Genomic DNA, 20,325 nt, shown 5'->3' with positions numbered 1-20,325 from the left:
TTTTTGTGTTTTGCGCAGAAAGGATTATCACACACTTCATCAGGCTTTTATACTTCCTCTTTCTCAGTCTATGCAGTAAACATCTCAACATACATCTGGTTTAGTAGCAGAAACAAAAATAGTTTTCATTCTCACTGAAATTCAGATTCTGACAAGATGTGGAGGAGTTCTGTTGGTTTCTTATGTTTCCGGGGGATTTTTAAGGCAAGTGAACATGTGAGCTTCCATGGCCTGCACACCTGCCTGGAACAATATAAGGGCTTCCACTGTCTTTGTGAGCCTTTATTATATATAATACTGATAATACAAAATGAGGGAGTGGACAACCCAAAATGGAGGGTACACAGTCTTGAAAGTGTTAATACATTCACATATATAGGATTTCTCACGTACCTCTCCCCTCCTCTGGAATTCTCTTCCAAAACACACTTGTCACTTCAAATCTCTCTCTCTCTAAGGCCCGGTTCACATTAGCGGTTGTTTGCCAAACGGACCGGATGACCTGACCGGATCCGGACCGGATCCGGATCGGAACCGTACGGTTCTGATCCGGATCCGATCCGGATCCGGTCAGGTTGCATCAGGTGTCCATCAGGATGCGATCCGGATCCGTTTGGCAAAAGTTCGTTAAAAACAAAAAAAAAGTTGGGGTCTGGGAGGTCAGCAGAAGGGGGACCTGTGGAATCAGGCCCTCTGCTGTTTAGCACTCACCTCCACCTCCGACATGCTGCCAACATCTCCGGATCCGGATCCAGCTGTGCTGCTCCACTCCAAAATGCTTGCCCATGTGTCCCCATCCAATATCGCAGCAACAATCCCCATAGGAAGTGGGGTAGAACATCCGGATTTCTCAGCCAGTGTGTTGTGCGCTCTCCGGTTCCCATTGGTTTGTATTGGCCGGATGGTGCAGTCCGGCTCCGCCCCGGATACGGCTGCCGGAGGAGCCGGATGAAAAAATAGCGCATGTTGGAACGGAGGCCGGAGTCCGGATCCGGCCCGGATCCGGTCCGGCTCCGGTTTGGCAGAACGGACGCATGTGAACGGACGCATAGGCTTTCATTGCTATGCCGTGCGTCCGTTCCGTCCGTTCTGCAAGCGGTGCGGCTCCGGCACGGCGATTCCGGAGGGCCACCGCAAGTGTGAACCGGGCCTAAGCCTTCACACACATACCTCGGCCTCTGGCTATGCTGAATATAATCTAATAACAAACCACCCCAGGTTGAAAAGCTTATGTACCCCCCCCCCCCTTCTTTCTTGTTTCCCCTATTCCTATACTGTAAATTATAAGCTCTCTTCCTCTGGTCTCTTCTGAACAAACATACATATAAAAATCAGATCCAACTGCAAACAAGATGATAAAAAGCAGACCACACACATACTGTACTCCAATTATGCTGAATAGTAAGACAGAGTCAGAATACTAAAAAAAAAACAAAAAAAAAACCAATGAGAGTGCAAGAGAAAGTTTCCTATCATCATCCTGTTTGCAGTTGGATCTACATTTCATATGTATGTATGTTTGCAGTTAATCATCATGCTATCTATGACTCTATATTTGTATTTTTGCAAAAAGAAAATGTTGTTCCTGTAAGAAAGTTATATATCAATTAATAAAAACTGAACAAGATTTTTTTTTTTAAACTTGTTGACTTCTTGACTACTACTGTATTCAGATATCCTTGTCTGTCTGTCTGTCCTCCTGTCACACTTACCGTCCTGGGTTTCTCCGGCTTTCCTGCGGGCTTGCTTCTACGCGCGGGTGCGCTAGGCTTTATGGCTACTGCTGGTTGTTTGGCGCGCACAGCGTTGTGCGATGTGCGCGTAAGGTCACGCACTTGCGTGGTACGCTGGAAAGGTCGCATGTGTGCGCAAAAGTGCACCGCGCATTTGGTGCCCAATGGTGTGTTTAAGCAGGCCTGCCCTCCTTAACAGTGCTGTTGGTTCTTATAGCTTGTGCCTAGCAAATTACTCTGTATCCTGATAGTATTTCCTGGTTTGACCTTGGCTTGTGACCCTGACTACTCTTGATTTCTCCCCGTCCTGACCCTTGGCTTGTGTTCCCGATTATGTTTTGTCTGCCGCCAGCCTCGACCTTCTGCCTGTCCCCGACCATCCTGATATCTGCCTGCTCCGTCAACGACTACGCCTCTGGCTCTCCACACTGAGCCGTTACCTGTTCTCCGATCCACTGCGGAACTACCTTAAGCGCAACCTGGTGGGCACTAGGCAGCGAAGTATCCACTTCCCCCTCAAGGGGTTGTGGTCCTGCTTCCCCCTCAAGGGGTCGTGGGTGAAGACCAGTGGTCACTTAGATCCTGTGCTTGGGTGGTTCATATCACAGTGGAGAGGTCAACAGCACCTGAAATACTCTACAGAGTAACACCTCCTATGTACAAAGACCAGACAGCTGCTATGTGTGCTCAGGACTGTCTTCAAGGACTCCCGAGGTGAAAAAGTAAAGCAATATTTAAAGGACTTACGATGTCAAATGTCTAAAAAAAAGTTAAGTACCTGTGTTTATTCTGTATCCATGGAGGATGGCATCCGTGCCCTCCGTTTACTTCCGCCGGGTCCCCCGCTCTGTTCCAGACCCCCGGTCGGCTCCCGACCCCACCACCCAGGTTTGGCTCTCATTCCACATGTAAAATGGCCGCCGGAGCTTGCAGCGGCTGCGCAGTCCATATAGATGCGAGTGCGGCTGAGAGCCCGACCTGGGCGGTGGGGTCGGGAGCCAACCGGGATTTTGGAACAGGGCGGGGGACCCGACGGGAGTATACGGAGGGCGCGGATGCCGTCCTCCATGGATACAGAATAAACACAGGTACTTCACTTTTTTTAGACATTTGACATCATAAGTCCTTTAAAAAAAGACTTCTAGGTGCTGAAAGAAGCCCCAGGTAAAGTTGACTTGACTATTTAAACTCCGGAGTCCTTAAAGCGGTATCTAATCTACACACACAAGAGCAGATTCATCAGAAGTAGAGAGGCTAGACAGAGCAAAAGATTTGCACTTGCTCTGATCAAATGCTGGTTGGATTAGAAAGAGGAAAAATTTATGTGATAAGAAGCAGCAACAGTATATTCAGTGAACTTGTGAACACTTTTAAAGGGATACTGTAGGGGGGTCAGGGGAAAATGAGTTGAAGTTACCCGGGGCTTCTAATGGTCCCCTGCAGACATCCTGTGCCCACGCAGCCACTCACCGATGCTCCGGCCCCACCTCCGGTTCACTTCTGGAATTTCAGACTTTAACCTCTTGACGACCAGCTAACGCCGATTGGCGTAAACTGGTCGTCTGCGGGTTACCATGGAAACGGCCGCTCGATCGAGCGGCCTTTCCATGTCAGTTCACGGAGGGTGTCTCCGTGAACAGCCGGAGAGCTGCCGATCGCGGCTCGCCAGCAAAATGTAAACAGGCGGGGAAGAAATCCCCGCTGTTTACATCATACGACGCTGCTGCGCAGCAGCGCCGTAAGGCAGATCGGCGATCCCCGGCCTCTGATTGGCCGGGGATCGCCGGCATATGATAGGCTGAAGCATATCCTTCAATGCGCAGGACGGGGGAGGGAGAGGGAGGGAGCGGGCGAGACGGCGGGGAACGCTGCGGAGGGGGGCTTTGAAGAGCCCCCCCCCCCCGCTAAGCAGATGCAGACGGCGGCGATCAGACCCCCCCAGCAGGACATCCCCCTAGTGGGGAAAAAAGGGGGGTAGTCTGATCGCCCTGCTGCACTCCTGATTGGTGCTGCAGGCTGTAGAGCCCACGCAGCACCGATCCGTGTAAAATCCCCTGGTCGGCAAGTGGTTAAAGTCTGAAAACCACTGCGCCTGCGTTGCCGTGTCTTCACTTCCCCTGATGTCACCAGGAGTGCACGGCGCAGGCACAGACCATACTGGGCCTGCGCAGTACGCGCTTGGTGCCATCAGCAGGAGTGAGGACACGGCAATGCAGGTCCAGTGGTTTTGAGACTTTAAAGTCTGAAATTCCAGAAGTGAACCAGAGGCGGGGCCGGAGCATTGGGGAATGGCTGCGCGGGCACAGGATGTCTGTGGGGGACCATTAGAAGCCCCGGGTAACTTCAACTCATTTTCCCCTGACCCCCCCCCCCCTTACAGTATCCCTTTAAATTAGGATTAAGTACAGGATTCATGTGTTTGATTCATGACAGGTCCCCTTTAAAGCTTTCTGAAAAGCTTTCTATGTAAGTGTTCTCTCACTTCACAATGTCACATTATGCCAAAATTAGCTGCTGCCTGCTCACTGCAGGAGGGTAACGAGAACCAAAAGATTAGCATGGTATTCAGGCAATTAGATTCTTTGTCAATCAGGTCTGCAGTGTCAGCTAATGCACATGAGCAGTGCATTGGAAGGCCCATGCAGACATCAGGGTGTTGTGCATTAATAGCAAAAAACAATTGTGTCTCTGTCAGTAGCATTTACATCACAGATTATATGAAAGCAGCACTTTTTCCTAAAAGTAAAAGAAGTGAAACCAGATGTTTTGGTCGTATGTTATCTGTACATTTAGATATGACTTGTACGGTACTTATTTCCACTGGTGTCCTTTGTGACACTTTGCTATTTGATTAATGAAGTGTATAATTACACTTTTGGTGTGATTTACTATATTGTAAGACTGCAAATCGTGAGCCTTTGGCTGATTAAGCTGCAGTGAATGTGATATTGTTCCTGATTTGTACTTTTAGGCTTATTGAACCCTGTCATACCAGGACATATTGTTTATTGTAGGGATCCTCTACTGGATGTGATTCAGATCGGTTGGACGATAAGAATATACGGAACACATTTTGATGTGGTTGTATAATTTTTTGTACGTTCATCGATTTTTGGAGACTCTGCTCTCATTACGTCTGATTGATTTATATTGTCTGCTAATGAACACGTACTAGACTAATTGCATGTCTCCATGTTTGATGCTGCAGATATACTTTTTTTTACTTCACTCACACACAAACTGCGGACCTAAAAAATGATGCCTCCAAAGAACTGTCCTGGTTATTGGTGGGGTGTGGTGGGATCCTACTCAGGCTGTGATAGTACCATAATGGGAGATATCATGCAAGATGCTAACACTGCCAAAGTCCTACCCCTCCTCTACTCCCAAAGCACCCTAGCCCTAATGTGGAGGAACATGGGACTCTTCCCCCCATTCATGTTTTACAAAATGGAGGTGGGGTAATAGAATGAAGCGGTTATGGTGCTGTCCCGTCAGCCCCTTAATAAGCCCATTCTCACCCAGGTGGACAGGTAAAGGGGTCTTTTTATGACCTCTTAAGGGGCCCATACACCTAATGATTTTCCCGCCGATATACAGCAGATTCGATCACTGTGATCGAATCTGCTTTGAAATTGTTGCACAAACGCCGACAGAATGAGCGATTTCCATTCGAAATGAATTGTTTGATCCGTCCGTGTGGAAGTTTTCGCTTGATTGCTGGCGGGTCGGGAGTGCGTCGATAGCGGCGGTCGAATGCCAGATGACCAACGCTAGCTGCAATACATTACCTACTCCGGCCGGAGCGAGTCCCCTGGTCTCCGCTGTCCCTTCTCTGTGCTCCGCTCCTCCAGCTTCACTGAACTTCCTGTCCCGGCAGGAAGTTTAAACAGTAGATCGCCCTCTACTGTTTAAACTTCCCAGGCAGGAAGTTCAGTGAAGCTGGAGGAGCGGAGCATGGAGAAGGGACAGCGGAGACCAGGGGACTCGCTGAGGCCGGAGCAGGTAATGTATGCGGGGGAAAGGGGGCGGCAGTTTCACTGATTGTGACCGGTTTCATGCTGAAATCGATTCACAATCTGTTTGCAGTAAAGGCAGCCATACGATGCCTCTCTGATCAGATTCTATCAGAGAGGGATCTATCTGTTGGTCGGATCTGATAGCAAATCGACCAGTGTATGGCTACCTTAACCAACAAAGTGAATTGATTAGAAGATCTAACAAAATAAAATTACAGGTATCTGGTTTAAAAGGTGTTTTTGTTTTTTAATCTAGCGTTGTAATCTGCCTTTATTTCATGAATATTTTTTTTTTTTTTTGCCCCCTATCTGTGTTAGTCTTTTTAACTTCTTCATGCTTGTTAACCAAATGGTGCCCTTCTGTCTGTAATTGTCACTTCCCCAAAGCAAAATCTCAGTGAGTTCCTGCTTTGGGATGTTTGAGTTTCATCCTAAATCTTCCCATTGGTCCAACTGAGTAGACCAATGGGGATCCTCGATAGCAAATTCAAGTAAGTCCCAGGGGAAAATGGGTAGTTTTACAGCCCAGCTAAGCATATTTTTGCTATACAGAAGCCTTGTGGCTGGCCAAGAATTGCATCACACGCACAGAAAGACAAGCATAAAAGCCACAAGTTCTAATTTTACAGAAAGGCAAATGACTATGATTTGTTTCTTCCTTTGCTACACGTTACAGATTATTATCTGCAAAAGTTCCAAACTTGTGGTCCTAAACTGACAAACTAGACGTATAGAGGGGTAGACAAACAGACTTGTTACTTTTATCACTGTCATTACCAAGTCTATATTTTGTATCATTCTTTGTATTCTGTCACTAATTATGTATCTTGTATTTTGGTGTACACCATTGTCTGTATTATTATGTACCCCATGTTTGTTTCTTACTTTGTACAGCACTACGGAATATGTTGGCGCTTTATAAATCAATAATAATAATAAATAATAATAATAACATACTGGAAAACATACAGTAAGGACAAATGAGACAAAGGCCCAAATGCAATCCACTCCTTCTATTGAGTTTTCATCTAGGAGATAATTCTTCATCTTCTGTTTAAAATAACTTTTAGGCAGTTCACAATTGAAAAAGTAGTTGAATTTGGTGAAAAAGTACTACCAAAATTATTTAGCGTATTTTTCTTGCTTTCTGATGGTTTAAAAGGCATTTTATGACAAGGTGTGAAAATCTCACCTACAAGAAAACTCAGGAGTAAAGGTAAATTTCATATGGGCCCTTATCCAATCCACTTTTTTTTTTTCCAGTAAAATGTATTTTAACCCACCGGCAAGCGAGAAAAAACAGTACTCAGAAAAGGTAAAAGGTACTACAGTACCTTTTCACCTACTTTCTGGTACTTTTTCAATTGCAGAGTGCCGAAAAGTTTTTAATCAGAAAATGAAAAATTATCTCCTAGGAGAAAAAGTAAATTGAATAAAAGACATGCTGGGCCACATCAAATTCACTGTTTCTCCTAAGTATTCTTCTAGTAGATTATTTTTTATCTTCTGTTAAAAATAAGTCTTCAGCACTCTGCAATTGCCAAAAAGTACCAAAAGTCAGTGAAAAAGTACTGTCAAAATTATTCTGAGTATTTTCTTGCTTGCTGGTGGCTTAAAATGCATTTTGATATTATATGAAAATTCACCTAGGAGTAAACTTAAAGGGGAACTGAAGTAAGAGGTATATGGAGGCTGTCATGTTTATTTCCTTTTACTCAATACCAGTTGCCTGGCAGCCCTGCTGGTCTATTTCTCTGCAGTAGTATCTGATTAAAACCAGAAACAAGCATGCAGCTAGTCTTGTCAGATCAGACTTATAAGTCTGAACCACTGAAACACCTGATCTGCTGCATGCTTGTTCAGGGGCTATGGCTAATAGTATTAGAGGCAGAGGATCAGCAGGGCTGCCAGGCAACTGGTATTGTCTAAAAGGAAATAAACATGACAGCCTCCATATACCTCTCTCTTCAGTTCCCCTTTAAGAGAAAAAGTACATTGGATTGGGCCCATAGAGAGATATATATTGTACATACACCGATGGAAGGTTTGCAAGAACTTACCATTTCTTGAAGAGGTTTTAGCCATGCTTGTAGAGTTCCTACTCTCTAATGCCCTGAAAACAGAAAAGTTTGTACATTTTTAATCCAGATGGCAAGGTTCAAAACCCCACCATTCAAGAAACTAACTATAAATTCCTAACTAGGTAGCATAAAACATAAAACCTGATAAAAATAAAAAGTTGGCAACAGAATACACGGGCATGTGTTAGACATGAGAACAGGAGGTGGGAACCTTCAAAGCATGTATGGTGGGACTTTTTCAGGAGGAGAGGAGCCAGGCACATCTGAATAAAACTTCTATAACGATTGTGGAATTCTCTCCGTGATCAGCGCACAAGACGTGCGCTGACACTGCGGAAATCCTCCACAAGCGTGTAATTTGCGGGAACCCAGCAAAAGGTGCAATGCACCTGTAGAGGGAAATTCCTGTCGGCAGGTGGAGCTGTGGAGTGCAGAGGAACCGCTCCTCTGCCCTACCACACACGCCAGACAGGAATTGCACGAAGGGAAGAAACGCAGGGCAAGATAGCCCTGAAGGAGATCGAGCAAAGGGACAGATTGTATGTGTGTGCACCAAACTAGTCGCCAACCCGCGACGGTGCATACACAACAGCAGATAGGAAGCAGGAACGCAATCGCGAGAGAGGCGATTGCCAGAGGTGACACAAGGCTACAGCAAGGCAGAGCACGAGAGTAGCAAAGGCACAGCAAATCATACAATGGAAAGATAAGGAAAATAACAAACGCTAGCTAAACGCGAACACCGCACTCATTCGCAACAGTGCGCGTGTTTATGCGCGGTCCCCGCATGATAAGCACAACAGAGACAAGCACGCCTAACTAACCATGGACAGACAAACATGAAACAGAGGACGCGAGCGCTTGCTTAACGGTTACCTCACCGAGCCTCCAGCAAGCGTTCGTAGCAGACAAGACAGATACACGAAAGCAGGAATAAACGAGAGATAGGATCCATAGCACTAGCGCAAGGCGAGTGCGATCCAGGCAGACAGATCAGAAGGGGCTACCAGTAAAAACCGCTGTTCCGGTTAGCACCCAGACACACAGAACGATTTCCTGTCGACCACCGCTGGGACAGGACAATCGCAACAGACAAACAAAACAGATATGCAATCCTAACTGCACTAGGGAAACTGCCTAGTGCAGTTCCAGGAATTACTCTAGGCTAATCTTCAACAAAGAGCAAGGCTGACACTCCAGGCGAGTGTTACACAGGAACTGACTCTTATGACCAGCCAAGGACTCTGGGAAACATGGCTCTTTATACTGCCAGTCATCAAAGGAGGCAGGTAAGGGATTTGCATAACGAGTGTATGCAAATTCCTCAGCAGCAGAACAGACCAGAAACTTGTAATGGAAAAACAGGTCTCTCTTGCAGAGACCTGCAGCCCATAGACTAGAGGAATGGTCAAACAGCTGTCTGCCAGTGCATCCAGCTGAGCGGATCATTACAACTTCAATGCTTTAGTACTCGTCCAGGGTGGACTTGAACTCAGAACGTCCTCCCTGCGCAACAGCGTAATAACCTTCAAACAAAAAACATTTCTTTGTTATAGTTAATACAAATCCTAAAATAAATCTTCACTATTTCTACTTCCTGATTCATGGAAGCAGCCTGTGCTTTCAAAGGAGCTTATCTGCCATCTCTGCCATTGGAAAGTCATGTGACACAGAGAGAGATCAAATTACAATTTGTGATTAGACACAAATAAGGGGAAATTAAACAGGCTAAACACTCTAAATACATACAGGATGCATTTCTCTATGTTTTCCTTCTGTCCTGTGCAAGGGTTCAAGTCCACTTTAACTACCTAACGACCGCCCACTACCAATGGGCATGAACTTGGTGGCAGCCCCAGGACCGCCTAACGCCAATTGGCGTCAAGTCCTGGGGCTGCAGTTTCCCAGGGAATGGCCGCACGCATGCGCGATCGTTCCCTGACACTTCACGGAACAGAGTTCCATGATTAGCCTGCTAGCTGCCGATCGCGGCTAGCAGGCTGTTTGTAAACAAAAGGGGAAAGAAAGCCCCTTTGTTTACAAGCATACAGCGCTGCGGTCTCCGGCAGCGCTGTACGAGATCCGCGATCCCCGGCCTCTGATTGGCCGGGGATCGCCGTCCTCTCATAAGCTGATGTCTATGAGAGGATGAACAGGACGGATCGCCGTCCTGTTCCAATTCTGTGAACGGAGGAGAGGAGGGAAGGGGAGGGAGGGAGGAGGGAGGGAGAGAGAGCCTCATAGAGGCTAAGAAAAAAAAACGTCCACAGCGATCGGACCCCTCCGGCAGCATGTCCCCTCAGGGACAAAAAAAGGAGGTGAGTCCAATCGCTGGGCTCCATAGCTGGGCTGTGCAGGAGGCTGAAAAGCCTGCACAGCCCAGTGCAGCCGAACAGAGCCTGGTCGTTAGGGGAGGTTAACACTACGGTCGTCAAGTGGTTAAGACACAATGAGACATAGACAAGGCAGTGGGGGAAAAGAAACACTGCAGCCTAACAGTGGTAAATACTGCTTCGTCAGAGGCTCAATTGGACACTACAACTGAGTCTCCGACAAAGCAGTATTTACTGCCGTGTCTATGTCTGGTTGTGTCTTAATCCTGGACGAGTAATAAAGCATTGAAGTTTTATTACAATGTGCTCATTTGGGATTGTCAGGGTTAATTTATCTTATGGTTTTCAAAAGCACCTCCTAATACGGACTTGTACAAAGATTCCCATTGGTCTCCTTACTAATGTTCTACTATTCTGACAGTTGGACTGTGCCACTGCCTTTCAGGGATTGCTTTTAAAAAATTAAAGTAACTTTAAGACTCCACCATGAGAAATTGTACCCATCCAAAACCTGTCAGTAAGAGGTTCCAAGCTATTCTAATACATACTGCATGGGAAATAAATATGTAACATTGCATTTATTCTGCAGCAAATGTTTCTATGAGTATGTTTTGTATTATGTATGTAATTTTGCATATTTTATGTGTGTATTTAAATTTTATAGTTTTTATATTTTATATAGTTTATATTTTTCCCTATAATGCCCTTTAAAGGAATCATCAAACTATGCTACCCCCTGCTACTTACCTGGGGCTTCCTCCAGCCCCTGGCAGCCGCTATGTCCTATGCATCATCTCCAATCTCATGTGACCTATTAACTAAAGTAGCTCCTCATAGTGTAAAATGTACCATTTAATAAAAGTTTTTAAAAGTAGTGCACTCACATTTAAATGATAAAAACACGCTTATCACAATGCAGACTTCACCATGCCGACTTGCCCACGCCTGTAGCTCCACCCAACGTGTTTCATACGTCAGTACTCATCAGGGTCTGGGCTACTCCATGCAAGTCGGCGCCTGAGGCGCTACACCTGCTATTGCCAAAATTCTGTTTTGTCCCCATGTTTATTGCCTAATGAAGCGGGCTTGGCCTGCGAAACGCGTTGCACTGCACTTTTTGGGGTACTATATAATAAATCTGATTGCTACTATTCAGATAGTCTTTCATGTCTGCTTTATGGAGGTAAGTCCGCCACTTCCTCCAAGCAAATTTAAAGGTTTTATCAATTTTTATCCTGCTTGCGCCTCTGTTCTCCTACACGCTATACCGTGTCCACCCCTGGTGGAGGGGTGATCTACCCCTTTTTCTGATCTACAGAGAGCGACTTCTTATCCCTGAGTGAGGACAGGTCTAATCTCTTCACCTGCCTACAGTGGTTGCCTTTGTGGTAACCCACGTTTGTGAGTATACTCATCTCACTGATTATCCTTACTTTATTTTTGCATAACATACTACACTATATTGGGCTCTCGGTTTCTCTAAATTTTATAGACTGCATTAATGATCAATGTGCGAAAACCCCCTTGACACATATCAGTCAGTGGAAAATAGCACTTTGACTAAAATTCACATTTTTTGCATACGTGAAAAATCTTACTTCTTGCAGTATAGACATTGCACACATTCCCACAGACTTTCAACATCTGCAGTAAAACATTGCCCATGAAAATTTGCATATGAATTTAAGTTTTAATGCACAAATATCCGATGCAAAAAATAGTCAGTGTTTCGCAAAGATAAGTGTGAGCCCTGGCTTAATAAGTACACAAACATTTTAACCCTCTGGGGGCTAATCCCGAGCTGAGCTCGGGGTAAGCCGCCACAGAGGATTTCTCAGGCCCTGGTGGGCCGATTTTCATAATTTTTTTTTGTTGCACGCAGCTAGCACTTTGCTAGCTGCGTGTATATACCGATCGCCGCCGCTCCGCGCTGATTCGCCGCTACCCGCCGTGCCGCGCCGCTCCCCCCCCAAGACCCCGTGCGCAGCCTGGCCAATCAGTGCCAGGCAGCACTGAGGGGTGGATCGAGACTCCCTCTGACGTCACGACGTCGATGACGTCATCCCGATCGTCGCCATGGCGATGGGGGAAGCCAAACAGGAAATCCCGTTCTGAACGGGATTTCCTGTTTGCTTTGATTGCCGGAGGCGATCGGAGGGGGTGGGGGGATGCCGCTGCACAGCGGCTATCATGTAGCGAGCCCTGGGCTCGCTACATGATTTAAAAATAAAAAAATTTAAAAAATAGTGCTGCGCCACCTCCTGGGCGAAATAATTGAAACCCCCAGGAGGTTAATTGAGAAACAAACATACATTGGCTGTGTCACCTGCTAATTAGAATTTAACAGATAATTTAAAAAATAAAAAGATAAAGGCCACAATTCACTAAGCTTATCTCCTATCTTTAATAAAGATTCAGAGCTGTTTTTACTGACGCGTTTTCATTTGGAAATTCTCGATTGCGCGTTAAAATTCACGAATGCGCGCAAACGTGAAAATGAGCCGTGATATGAGTTAGCACGGTTTAGTGAATCAAGCCTCTGGCGTGCAGAAAAAGTATGCAGAAAAACGAGTGGAGAAAAATGAAAGACAGGTTTGTTCCCTGCCAAAAGTTTGTGAGGAATTATGCAATCGTCCTGACAGGGAAGGCTGCTGGTGGGGCGGAGCTACATTCTACCTGCAGGTGCTCCTCCCTTCCCTATCTACTGCATGTAAGAATAACTACAGAGGTGATAACTTAACCACTTATGGTTTTTGGATGGGAGTCTCACATCCAGTTTAGTGCTCCTGTAGGATCCTGGATGTGAAACTCACATCCTGCACCTATATGCTCATCAATACGTGTTCCCACAGGTGCACACCTCCATCACGTGTGCACGTGCCTATGCACACATTTAATAAAGCTAGGACAAAAAAATGTTAACCTCCAACCAGTCAATTAACCCCTTGTGTCACCTATACTTGGCCTTAAAATCTGTGGAGACCTGAAATGACTGCCTTATTATCACTAGCATGATCTTAGTGAAATTTGGCCATTGAATGGAAACCACTAAATGGAAACCACTAATTTGGAAAGAAGCAGATATTGTCTATCTGCAGAGAATAACGGGTAGGGATGCCAGCAGCACTATGATCAGATCATCAGGGGATCATATGAGTTTCCCAGCATGCACACTATTTGAGATGAGCCTGTGTAATGCACTTACTTTTTTCGCCGCCTTTGTGTGAGTAACAGGAGAACTATTGCAGCAGTAAGCGCCACCAGCAACACCATCGCAACCACAATTCCAATAATTGCTGCAGTACCAATTCCATTACTGAGAGAATCTGTGGCACCTTCAGCAGCTAATAAAAGAGAAAAAAATAAATAAATGTCAGTAACAAATCATCATACATTTCCTGTACATTTGTCACAGTAACAACATATAGCAAAATGTATCACACTTATCAGGATACCAAAATTCACATTATTTATACTGGGTTTAGCATCAGAAAAGCTTCCTATAGCTATATATTGCTGCATATTCATTTGTAACCCCGCCCACCCAGTGATCCTTGACCTAGGCTATTCAGTTATGCAGTCTTCTATTCCTAGACCACTCTGGGAGACCAGGGCCCATGTGCAATTAGCTTTTTCACCTGAGTTTTCTCCTATGTGACTTGGAAATAAAATGTCATTTAGGCCACCAGCTGCAGTTCTTAGCTCTCTGCTTCTTATCAGGGAGCAGAGAGGCGGGGAAGGGGTGGGATAAAGGCAGAGAACGGGCATGGAGAGGCAGGGAAGGGGCGTTCTTAATGCCAGAGGGGACGTCATGCAGGATTGCCTTTCCCGCAAAGGATGCACCCTCTAGCAGCCATCAAGCTGCTGTAGATAGCAGGAGGAGCAGAGAGCGGCACCAGGAGGACACAGAGACATGTCAAGGAGCCTCATGCCTATGTGTCCCATTGCTGCCCCCCCCCCCCCCCAACAAAAAACAAATCTGCCTCAAGTACAATTCAAAGTATTAGAGGCAGAGATTCAGCACAGAAGTCAAGCAACTGGCATTGTGTATTAGAGAAATGAGAAGATGGCAGCTTCCGTATTCCTCTCATGTCAAGTTATATTTTAAAACAAGTGGCTCACCCCTATCTTGTGTTAAAAAAAAGGTGGGGCTAGGACCTAAGGGGGGGGGGGGGTTATCTCTCCCAGGCAAATAGGTTAAAGTGGACCTGAACTCTTGCAGCGGACAGAAGGAAAACACAGAGAAATGCGCCCTGTATGTATTTGGAGAGTTTAACCTGTCTAATTCTCCCTCATTCGTGTCTAATCACAAGTTGTAATTTGATCTCTCCCCTCTGTCACATGACAGATAAGCTCATTTTAAAGCACAAGATGTTAGCAATATGTCTGCTTCCATAAAAGCAGGACGTAGAAACAGTGCAGATTTATTTCAGAATTTGTATCAGCTGTAACAAAGAAATATTTTTCTGTAAAGGATATTATGCTGTTGCGTATCTTTTACAGCAGAGAAGAGGTCTGAGCTTTAAAGGGATAATTTTTCTGTCTTTTATGCTGTGTTCCCCTTGACCACAGCTCTCCATGCATTGTCCTTCCCTATTACTTCCTGAAGCAACATTAACAAGCAGCACTATTGGAAGGTATGGATTTCATTCTCAGGTTTCTATTGGTCTTGGTCTATGGCAGGTAGGTTAAACCGGTCCTACGAGGGCCGAGATCCTCACACATTTTTGATACAGCTCAAATTAATTGATGGGTCTGAATCAGGAAAGGTGCGGTCCATCAGGTAAGACACATTCCTTTCTTTCTCAGTCCATCCGAAACACTGACATGGATCTGGCCCTCCAGGCCTGGAGTTCGACACATATGGTCTATGGTGTGGACCAAAAAGAAATAACTGATAAAATAAAAAAATAACACTACCACCACCTGGTACTGCCTTGAAAGCAGAAGTCAAATGGCGAATTAACCTTTTTAAATGTTATACTCAGCAACATCATTAAAGGAACACAATAAAAGAATGCATTTTTGTGCAAACATTGTTAATGGAACATTATCAATGCCCAAGTGTTCTAAAATGACAATATACAAATAATGTCTAAGTAGCTGTGTAAACACTTTCCTACCTTTCAAGTTAAATATCAGAGGCAAAAGCTTTCATTCATTGTGTATAGATTTTAGCTACGTTTGGAATGTGTCATTGCAGAGGTATGAATCTCTGCAGTCTGACATGCTAAGAACTGTGTAATATTGAAGCAGAGCTATATAAAAACAAAAGCCTGTCATGTATCAGGTTTCCCACACACAATTACAAATGTTTATGTTGCACATACAATACATTTCCTTTGCACTCTGTGAGAGAAAACTCTGCCTGTCTCTGACTGAGATTAACAGATGCACTGTGAGGGAATTCCCCCACTCCTTATGACTCAGTCTACCGTCAGATTAGAGCAGACTGCCATCAGAAAAGTGTGAAAGGAACACAGAAGACACAGTAAACAAAGATATAAGGATTAAAATGTATACACCAGTACTTAGCAGCACTTCCCAAACATTTCCTATCTCAATTAAAAAAATATGTTAATCACTAGTGTTCCTTTAATGAATGTAAGCACAATGTAAATAAAGAAGTCAGCATTTATTTTTTGTGTGCAGGTTTTTTTTCTCATGTACGTGTAAGACAATGTGCCCTGAGGACCCAGACAGCGACAGACACAGGATTAGTCCATGTTTGTAGGTGATAATGCAGGTGTAAAAACAGAGTGGCACGGTCTATTCCCTGAATTCCTCACCCGAACGCAAGTTGTAACTTACATGGCCGCTGCAGAAAGATTGTTTGAGGAGCTCTTGCTCCTATTATGCCCCGCCAATAGTATGTAAGAAGATGAGAATGTCTATCCCTTCTCTTGCTCCTATCCTGTACTTCCATATGCACACAGTGTTCCGACACGTCAGTGGACGTTTGCCGTTGAGGCAAAGGAGGGCGGAAGTGTTCCGTTATGGCAGAATGATGTGAATACATTTCATTGCTTGATGCTAAATGAGGGTTTTTGCAGTGAATTCATGAAAAAAATTGCGAGGTGATTGCGATAGCAGTCGGTAAGTGTGTGGTAAGTGTGCGGTGTGGAGCGGAAAGCTGTCAGTATAATTTGCTGAGTGTGGTAGTTTGCTGCTGACTTCCTAATGACAAGGTGCATGCTGGGAAGGAAGTGGGCAGTTTTAGACACACGTGATATATATATATATATATATATATATATATATATATATATATATATATATATATATATATACACATTATTATTATTATTATTTCTTATAAATTATCTAACTCTGTATGATTTCTAAATTTCTAAATGCCTGGGTGATATAACAACCACCCTTCCTCCTCTGTATCCTTAAAATTCCATAACATTAAGTTGAAAGGGCTCCATTTGTCACCTAAAATGCTACTGTGTAGAGCAAACTCGCCAGGTCTTTGTTGGCGATAACAACATGTTATTTATTGCTTCCTTACTCCCCCTTTTTTTTTTACATTAATACACTTCATTCAGTTTACCAACACAAACAACGTTTTCATTACCGCACTATTACCACATGCGGTAAAACATGCGGTAAAACATGCGTTAAATTTTAAGAATCCACTATCAACAACATACCATGTGGTAATTTACCGCTTGGGCGATAACGCATGTGGTAATTCTTTATGAATCGAGGCCAAAGTAGGTTATTTTGGTGACTGGCGCTCAGCGCTGAAGCTGGGCGCACTTCTCTCTCTTTTCTACAGAATACCCAAGCATCTCGTGGTGACCCAAAACCACTAGGCAAGTACATGGGACTAAAAGAGACAGAAAAGCTCTCCTACTAAAAAAGCCAACACTCAGTGTGGTTTGCCTTTTCAAAACAGAAGGTATTTGCAATAATTCAGATTTTAGTGTGTAGCTGTGGTTACCCACAATGCACCACTACTGAATATGCAAATTATCTCTTTATGCCCCTGAAGCTACCACTACCATACTACAATGAAAAAGATGTTTGTGAACTTACCATTACTAGTAGGTACATACACATACATAGAGGCACTGGCATTTAGCTGAGTTATGGAGTTATAAACCAAACAAGTGTAATTGCCCCCTTTTTGAACAGTGATTGTATCTTGCTGGATATTTATGTTGTTCTCATTGTAAATCCATTGAAAGCTAGGTGACGGAAGAGAATCAGCAGAACATTTTAATCTAATGGTATCGCCATTTGACTGGTTTGTTAGTTTCACATTTTCGGGGCCATCTGCAATAAGAAAATACCGTGGTGTCAGTATAGCAAAAGTGATGGAAAAAGTATTGTAGTACTAGAGAGATATACAGTATGCTTGGAATTTTGGCACTTGGCATGAATATTGTTCTAATCCTGTGTAGGCAGTCAGAGGTTACTTTACACATAAAAGTGGCTGTGGAGTTTTTGGCCCTGACAGCTGAAGAAGGTAATTTCAGTGCACGCTCATCCATTCACTGCGTCTGACCAGGCTGCCACCATAGACATAATGTTATTATGCCTATTGCCACTCAGCAGTGTAACTCAGGTGCTGGTGATCGCCAAACTACTTCTCCCTCAGAGTTGCTACTAATCAGAGTGGGAATAGTAATTAACGCCTCCTGGAATTGGAGTGGCAACAGGGGTAGCCGTCTTTTGGCTCACCCTGTGCCAAAGTGACTGGACGGTGATAATATACGTATGGCTGACAGTTTGGCACTATGTATAGTTGAATTGTAGGCAAAAGTCATCAATTACTGTTCTTTGTCACTAAAAAAATTTGCCTTCAGCACTCAATATTATTCCGCTTCCGAACCTCTTATAAGCCCTGAGGTGCTAAATACTAATCCCATTATCCAAACCTTGCATAACCTTCACATCCAGAGCCTATTTATATTTTACGTCCCCAAACGGAGCATAACCTCCACTCCCAGTATGAGGCACCGTCTCTACCAATATCTAATACTATTTCACTATTTTATTACAATTCCAGGAAGACTTGTACATAATTAATTAAATGATTAGGCTTGGTCACTTTGACTTCTTTATGCTTCATTGCTGAAATTGTTAATACTGATATCTATGCATCTCTCATCATCATCTCTTTATGCCCCTTTAAGAAAGAGGACTTTTTCTCTTTTAGCCACTTATGCTTTCCTAGTGGTTATAGGTCACCATAAACTATCTGGAAATTCTGCATGAAAGTAGAAATAATTTTATATGCCTTAATCCCACATGTGTCCAGCACATAGCATGTACCTTCCCTTTACCCATTACTGAAGAGTTATAGGTAGTGATGGCCATGTCTAGGAGAACCCATGGAGAAGCATGGGATCAGCTTGGTCAAGTGATAGATATGTAAGTCGCTGATTTGCTAGTTATGATCATGTGCTAAAGCAGGATGTGATCCCCACAAATCAGAGCTTTGCAAATTTTTCAGTTGATCAAACAAATCACAGGCTTCTCCATGAGTTCTCCTAGACATGACATCACTAGCCATAGGTAGTAACATCTACAGGACTGGAGGAAGGAAAGTAGTTGGCCCACCTGTAGTCAGGGGACACTGAAAACATCCTTATCCTAAGACCCACTTTGTCTCTCATATTCCCGATAATTTACCTAATCATGGTACTGCGTACTGTGTATGCCATGCAGGGTTTTGTATAGTTTGTTTTCAAGTCAAAGTTTGATGAAACATTTAGAATTCTATACATTTACAAAGGATCCTTCTTATTACTTTAATCAGAAATTCCCTGCGGTGCATTTAAAGGACTAACACACTGCTGATAAATAACAATCTGTACAAACTTTATTTCTAGTTAACTTGAAAATAAATAGCTGCAATAGTTACTTACAGGCTACAGTAAGTGTGTAGGGAGCACTGCTCTCCTTAGTGGCGGGGTTCTCAGCATTACACTGATAGCTTCCTGAATCCATGCGGGTAATCCTGGAGAAGGTGACAGTCCTGTTATCTGATGACAGAGAGGCACTAGAAGGGAGACTGGTACCATCTCTGCTCCATACTAGCCTTTCCGCATTAGCAGCGGTGCAGGTCAGAGTGACTGTGTCATTTTCCTTAGGATTAGGAACTGAGGGAGAAGCTGTAATTGTAGGTTTGCCAACCAATTCTGTAGATGAGGAAATATATGGACAATTAAAAGGGCCACAAAAATATCACACTGTTCAAACGAGATAACACAACTAAAACCAAACAAGATGAAATGAAAAAGTGGATTACATAGTTTTAAAGCAGGGTTATACTGTCAAAACTGCAGAGAGCATTAGCTTGCTTATCTCGGGTCATTAATAAATGTAATCATTGCTGTCTGAAGCTCTCTGCCTGTGACCTAACTCTGCCCCTCTCCCTCTGTGTAATAGACACATCGCTCTGGCTACGGCTGAGTCACTTCAGCAGAAAAGGAGGGGCAGAGTGAAGACAGAGGTAGGGGGAGATTCTTGCCTTTGCCAGACCAGAGATAAGCAAGCTTTGACTGCTCTTTGAAGTGAAAATAAAGTAAATTACAAACAGGGAATACTTTTAAATGTTCTTTTATGTAACTAAGAGTAGTTACTGAAATTTTAGATTTGGAAGTTTAATCCCACTTTAAGAGAATGCTTGTGGCTTCAAATATCAGCTTATAACTCTTAGGCACCTGCCACCCCTCCCCCAAGTGAGATGAATGGAGTGTGGCAGTGCAGCCAGACAGAATATAAGTTAAATGCTATTACGTATGCTTCTGAAACAAAACAAAAACTACATTTCTCTAGCCTCAACTCTCATACCTTGCAGAGAAGATCAGGAGTGTAGAGAGACCATGTAAAAATGGTAAATGGGTGGGGGATTTTGAAGCCAGGGATGGTCGTAGTCAGCCAACTTCGCTATGCTGGAAATACGCGTAGTTTTATGCAATTACGCTTCGCCAAACTACGGCTTCGAAAACAAATATTCGCTTCGTATGCATTTCGTAGAATACGCTTTAAAATACGCAATAACGCGTAGAGCGAAGCATAGTGTATGCAGATACATATGCCTGTATGCAGAAAATTGTACGCATTAATTTCTTTAGAAATGCATATACTGGGAACCTTTCTATGTGTACATTCCCCTTTAAAATGCGTAAATTTGTATGCA

At 44.0% G+C, this 20,325-nt stretch overlaps 1 protein-coding gene across 3 annotated transcripts in view; it reads right to left on the bottom strand.

Annotated features, from left to right (window-relative positions):
- The window catches only part of LOC137521753 (carcinoembryonic antigen-related cell adhesion molecule 8-like), a 140,857-nt gene that overhangs the window by 54,038 nt on the left and 66,494 nt on the right, over nucleotides 1-20,325 (bottom strand). The window contains exons 3-6 of one of the 3 annotated variants that reach the window (XM_068241432.1): nucleotides 19,049-19,321; nucleotides 17,211-17,450; nucleotides 13,372-13,510; nucleotides 7,813-7,865 (exon numbers count right to left, since the gene is read on the bottom strand). In XM_068241432.1, coding sequence (XP_068097533.1) covers nucleotides 7,813-7,865; nucleotides 13,372-13,510; nucleotides 17,211-17,450; nucleotides 19,049-19,321 — 705 coding nt within the window. The remainder of the gene's footprint in view (nucleotides 1-7,812; nucleotides 7,866-13,371; nucleotides 13,511-17,210; nucleotides 17,451-19,048; nucleotides 19,322-20,325) is intronic. The other 2 variants (XM_068241433.1, XM_068241434.1) reach the window with 2 other exon arrangements.

Source organism: Hyperolius riggenbachi, chromosome 6, assembly GCF_040937935.1.
Source record: "Hyperolius riggenbachi isolate aHypRig1 chromosome 6, aHypRig1.pri, whole genome shotgun sequence".
Taxonomy (NCBI): domain Eukaryota; kingdom Metazoa; phylum Chordata; class Amphibia; order Anura; family Hyperoliidae; genus Hyperolius; species Hyperolius riggenbachi.
Note: the sequence above shows the minus strand (reverse complement) of the source record. Positions and strands in the feature narration are given on the sequence as shown.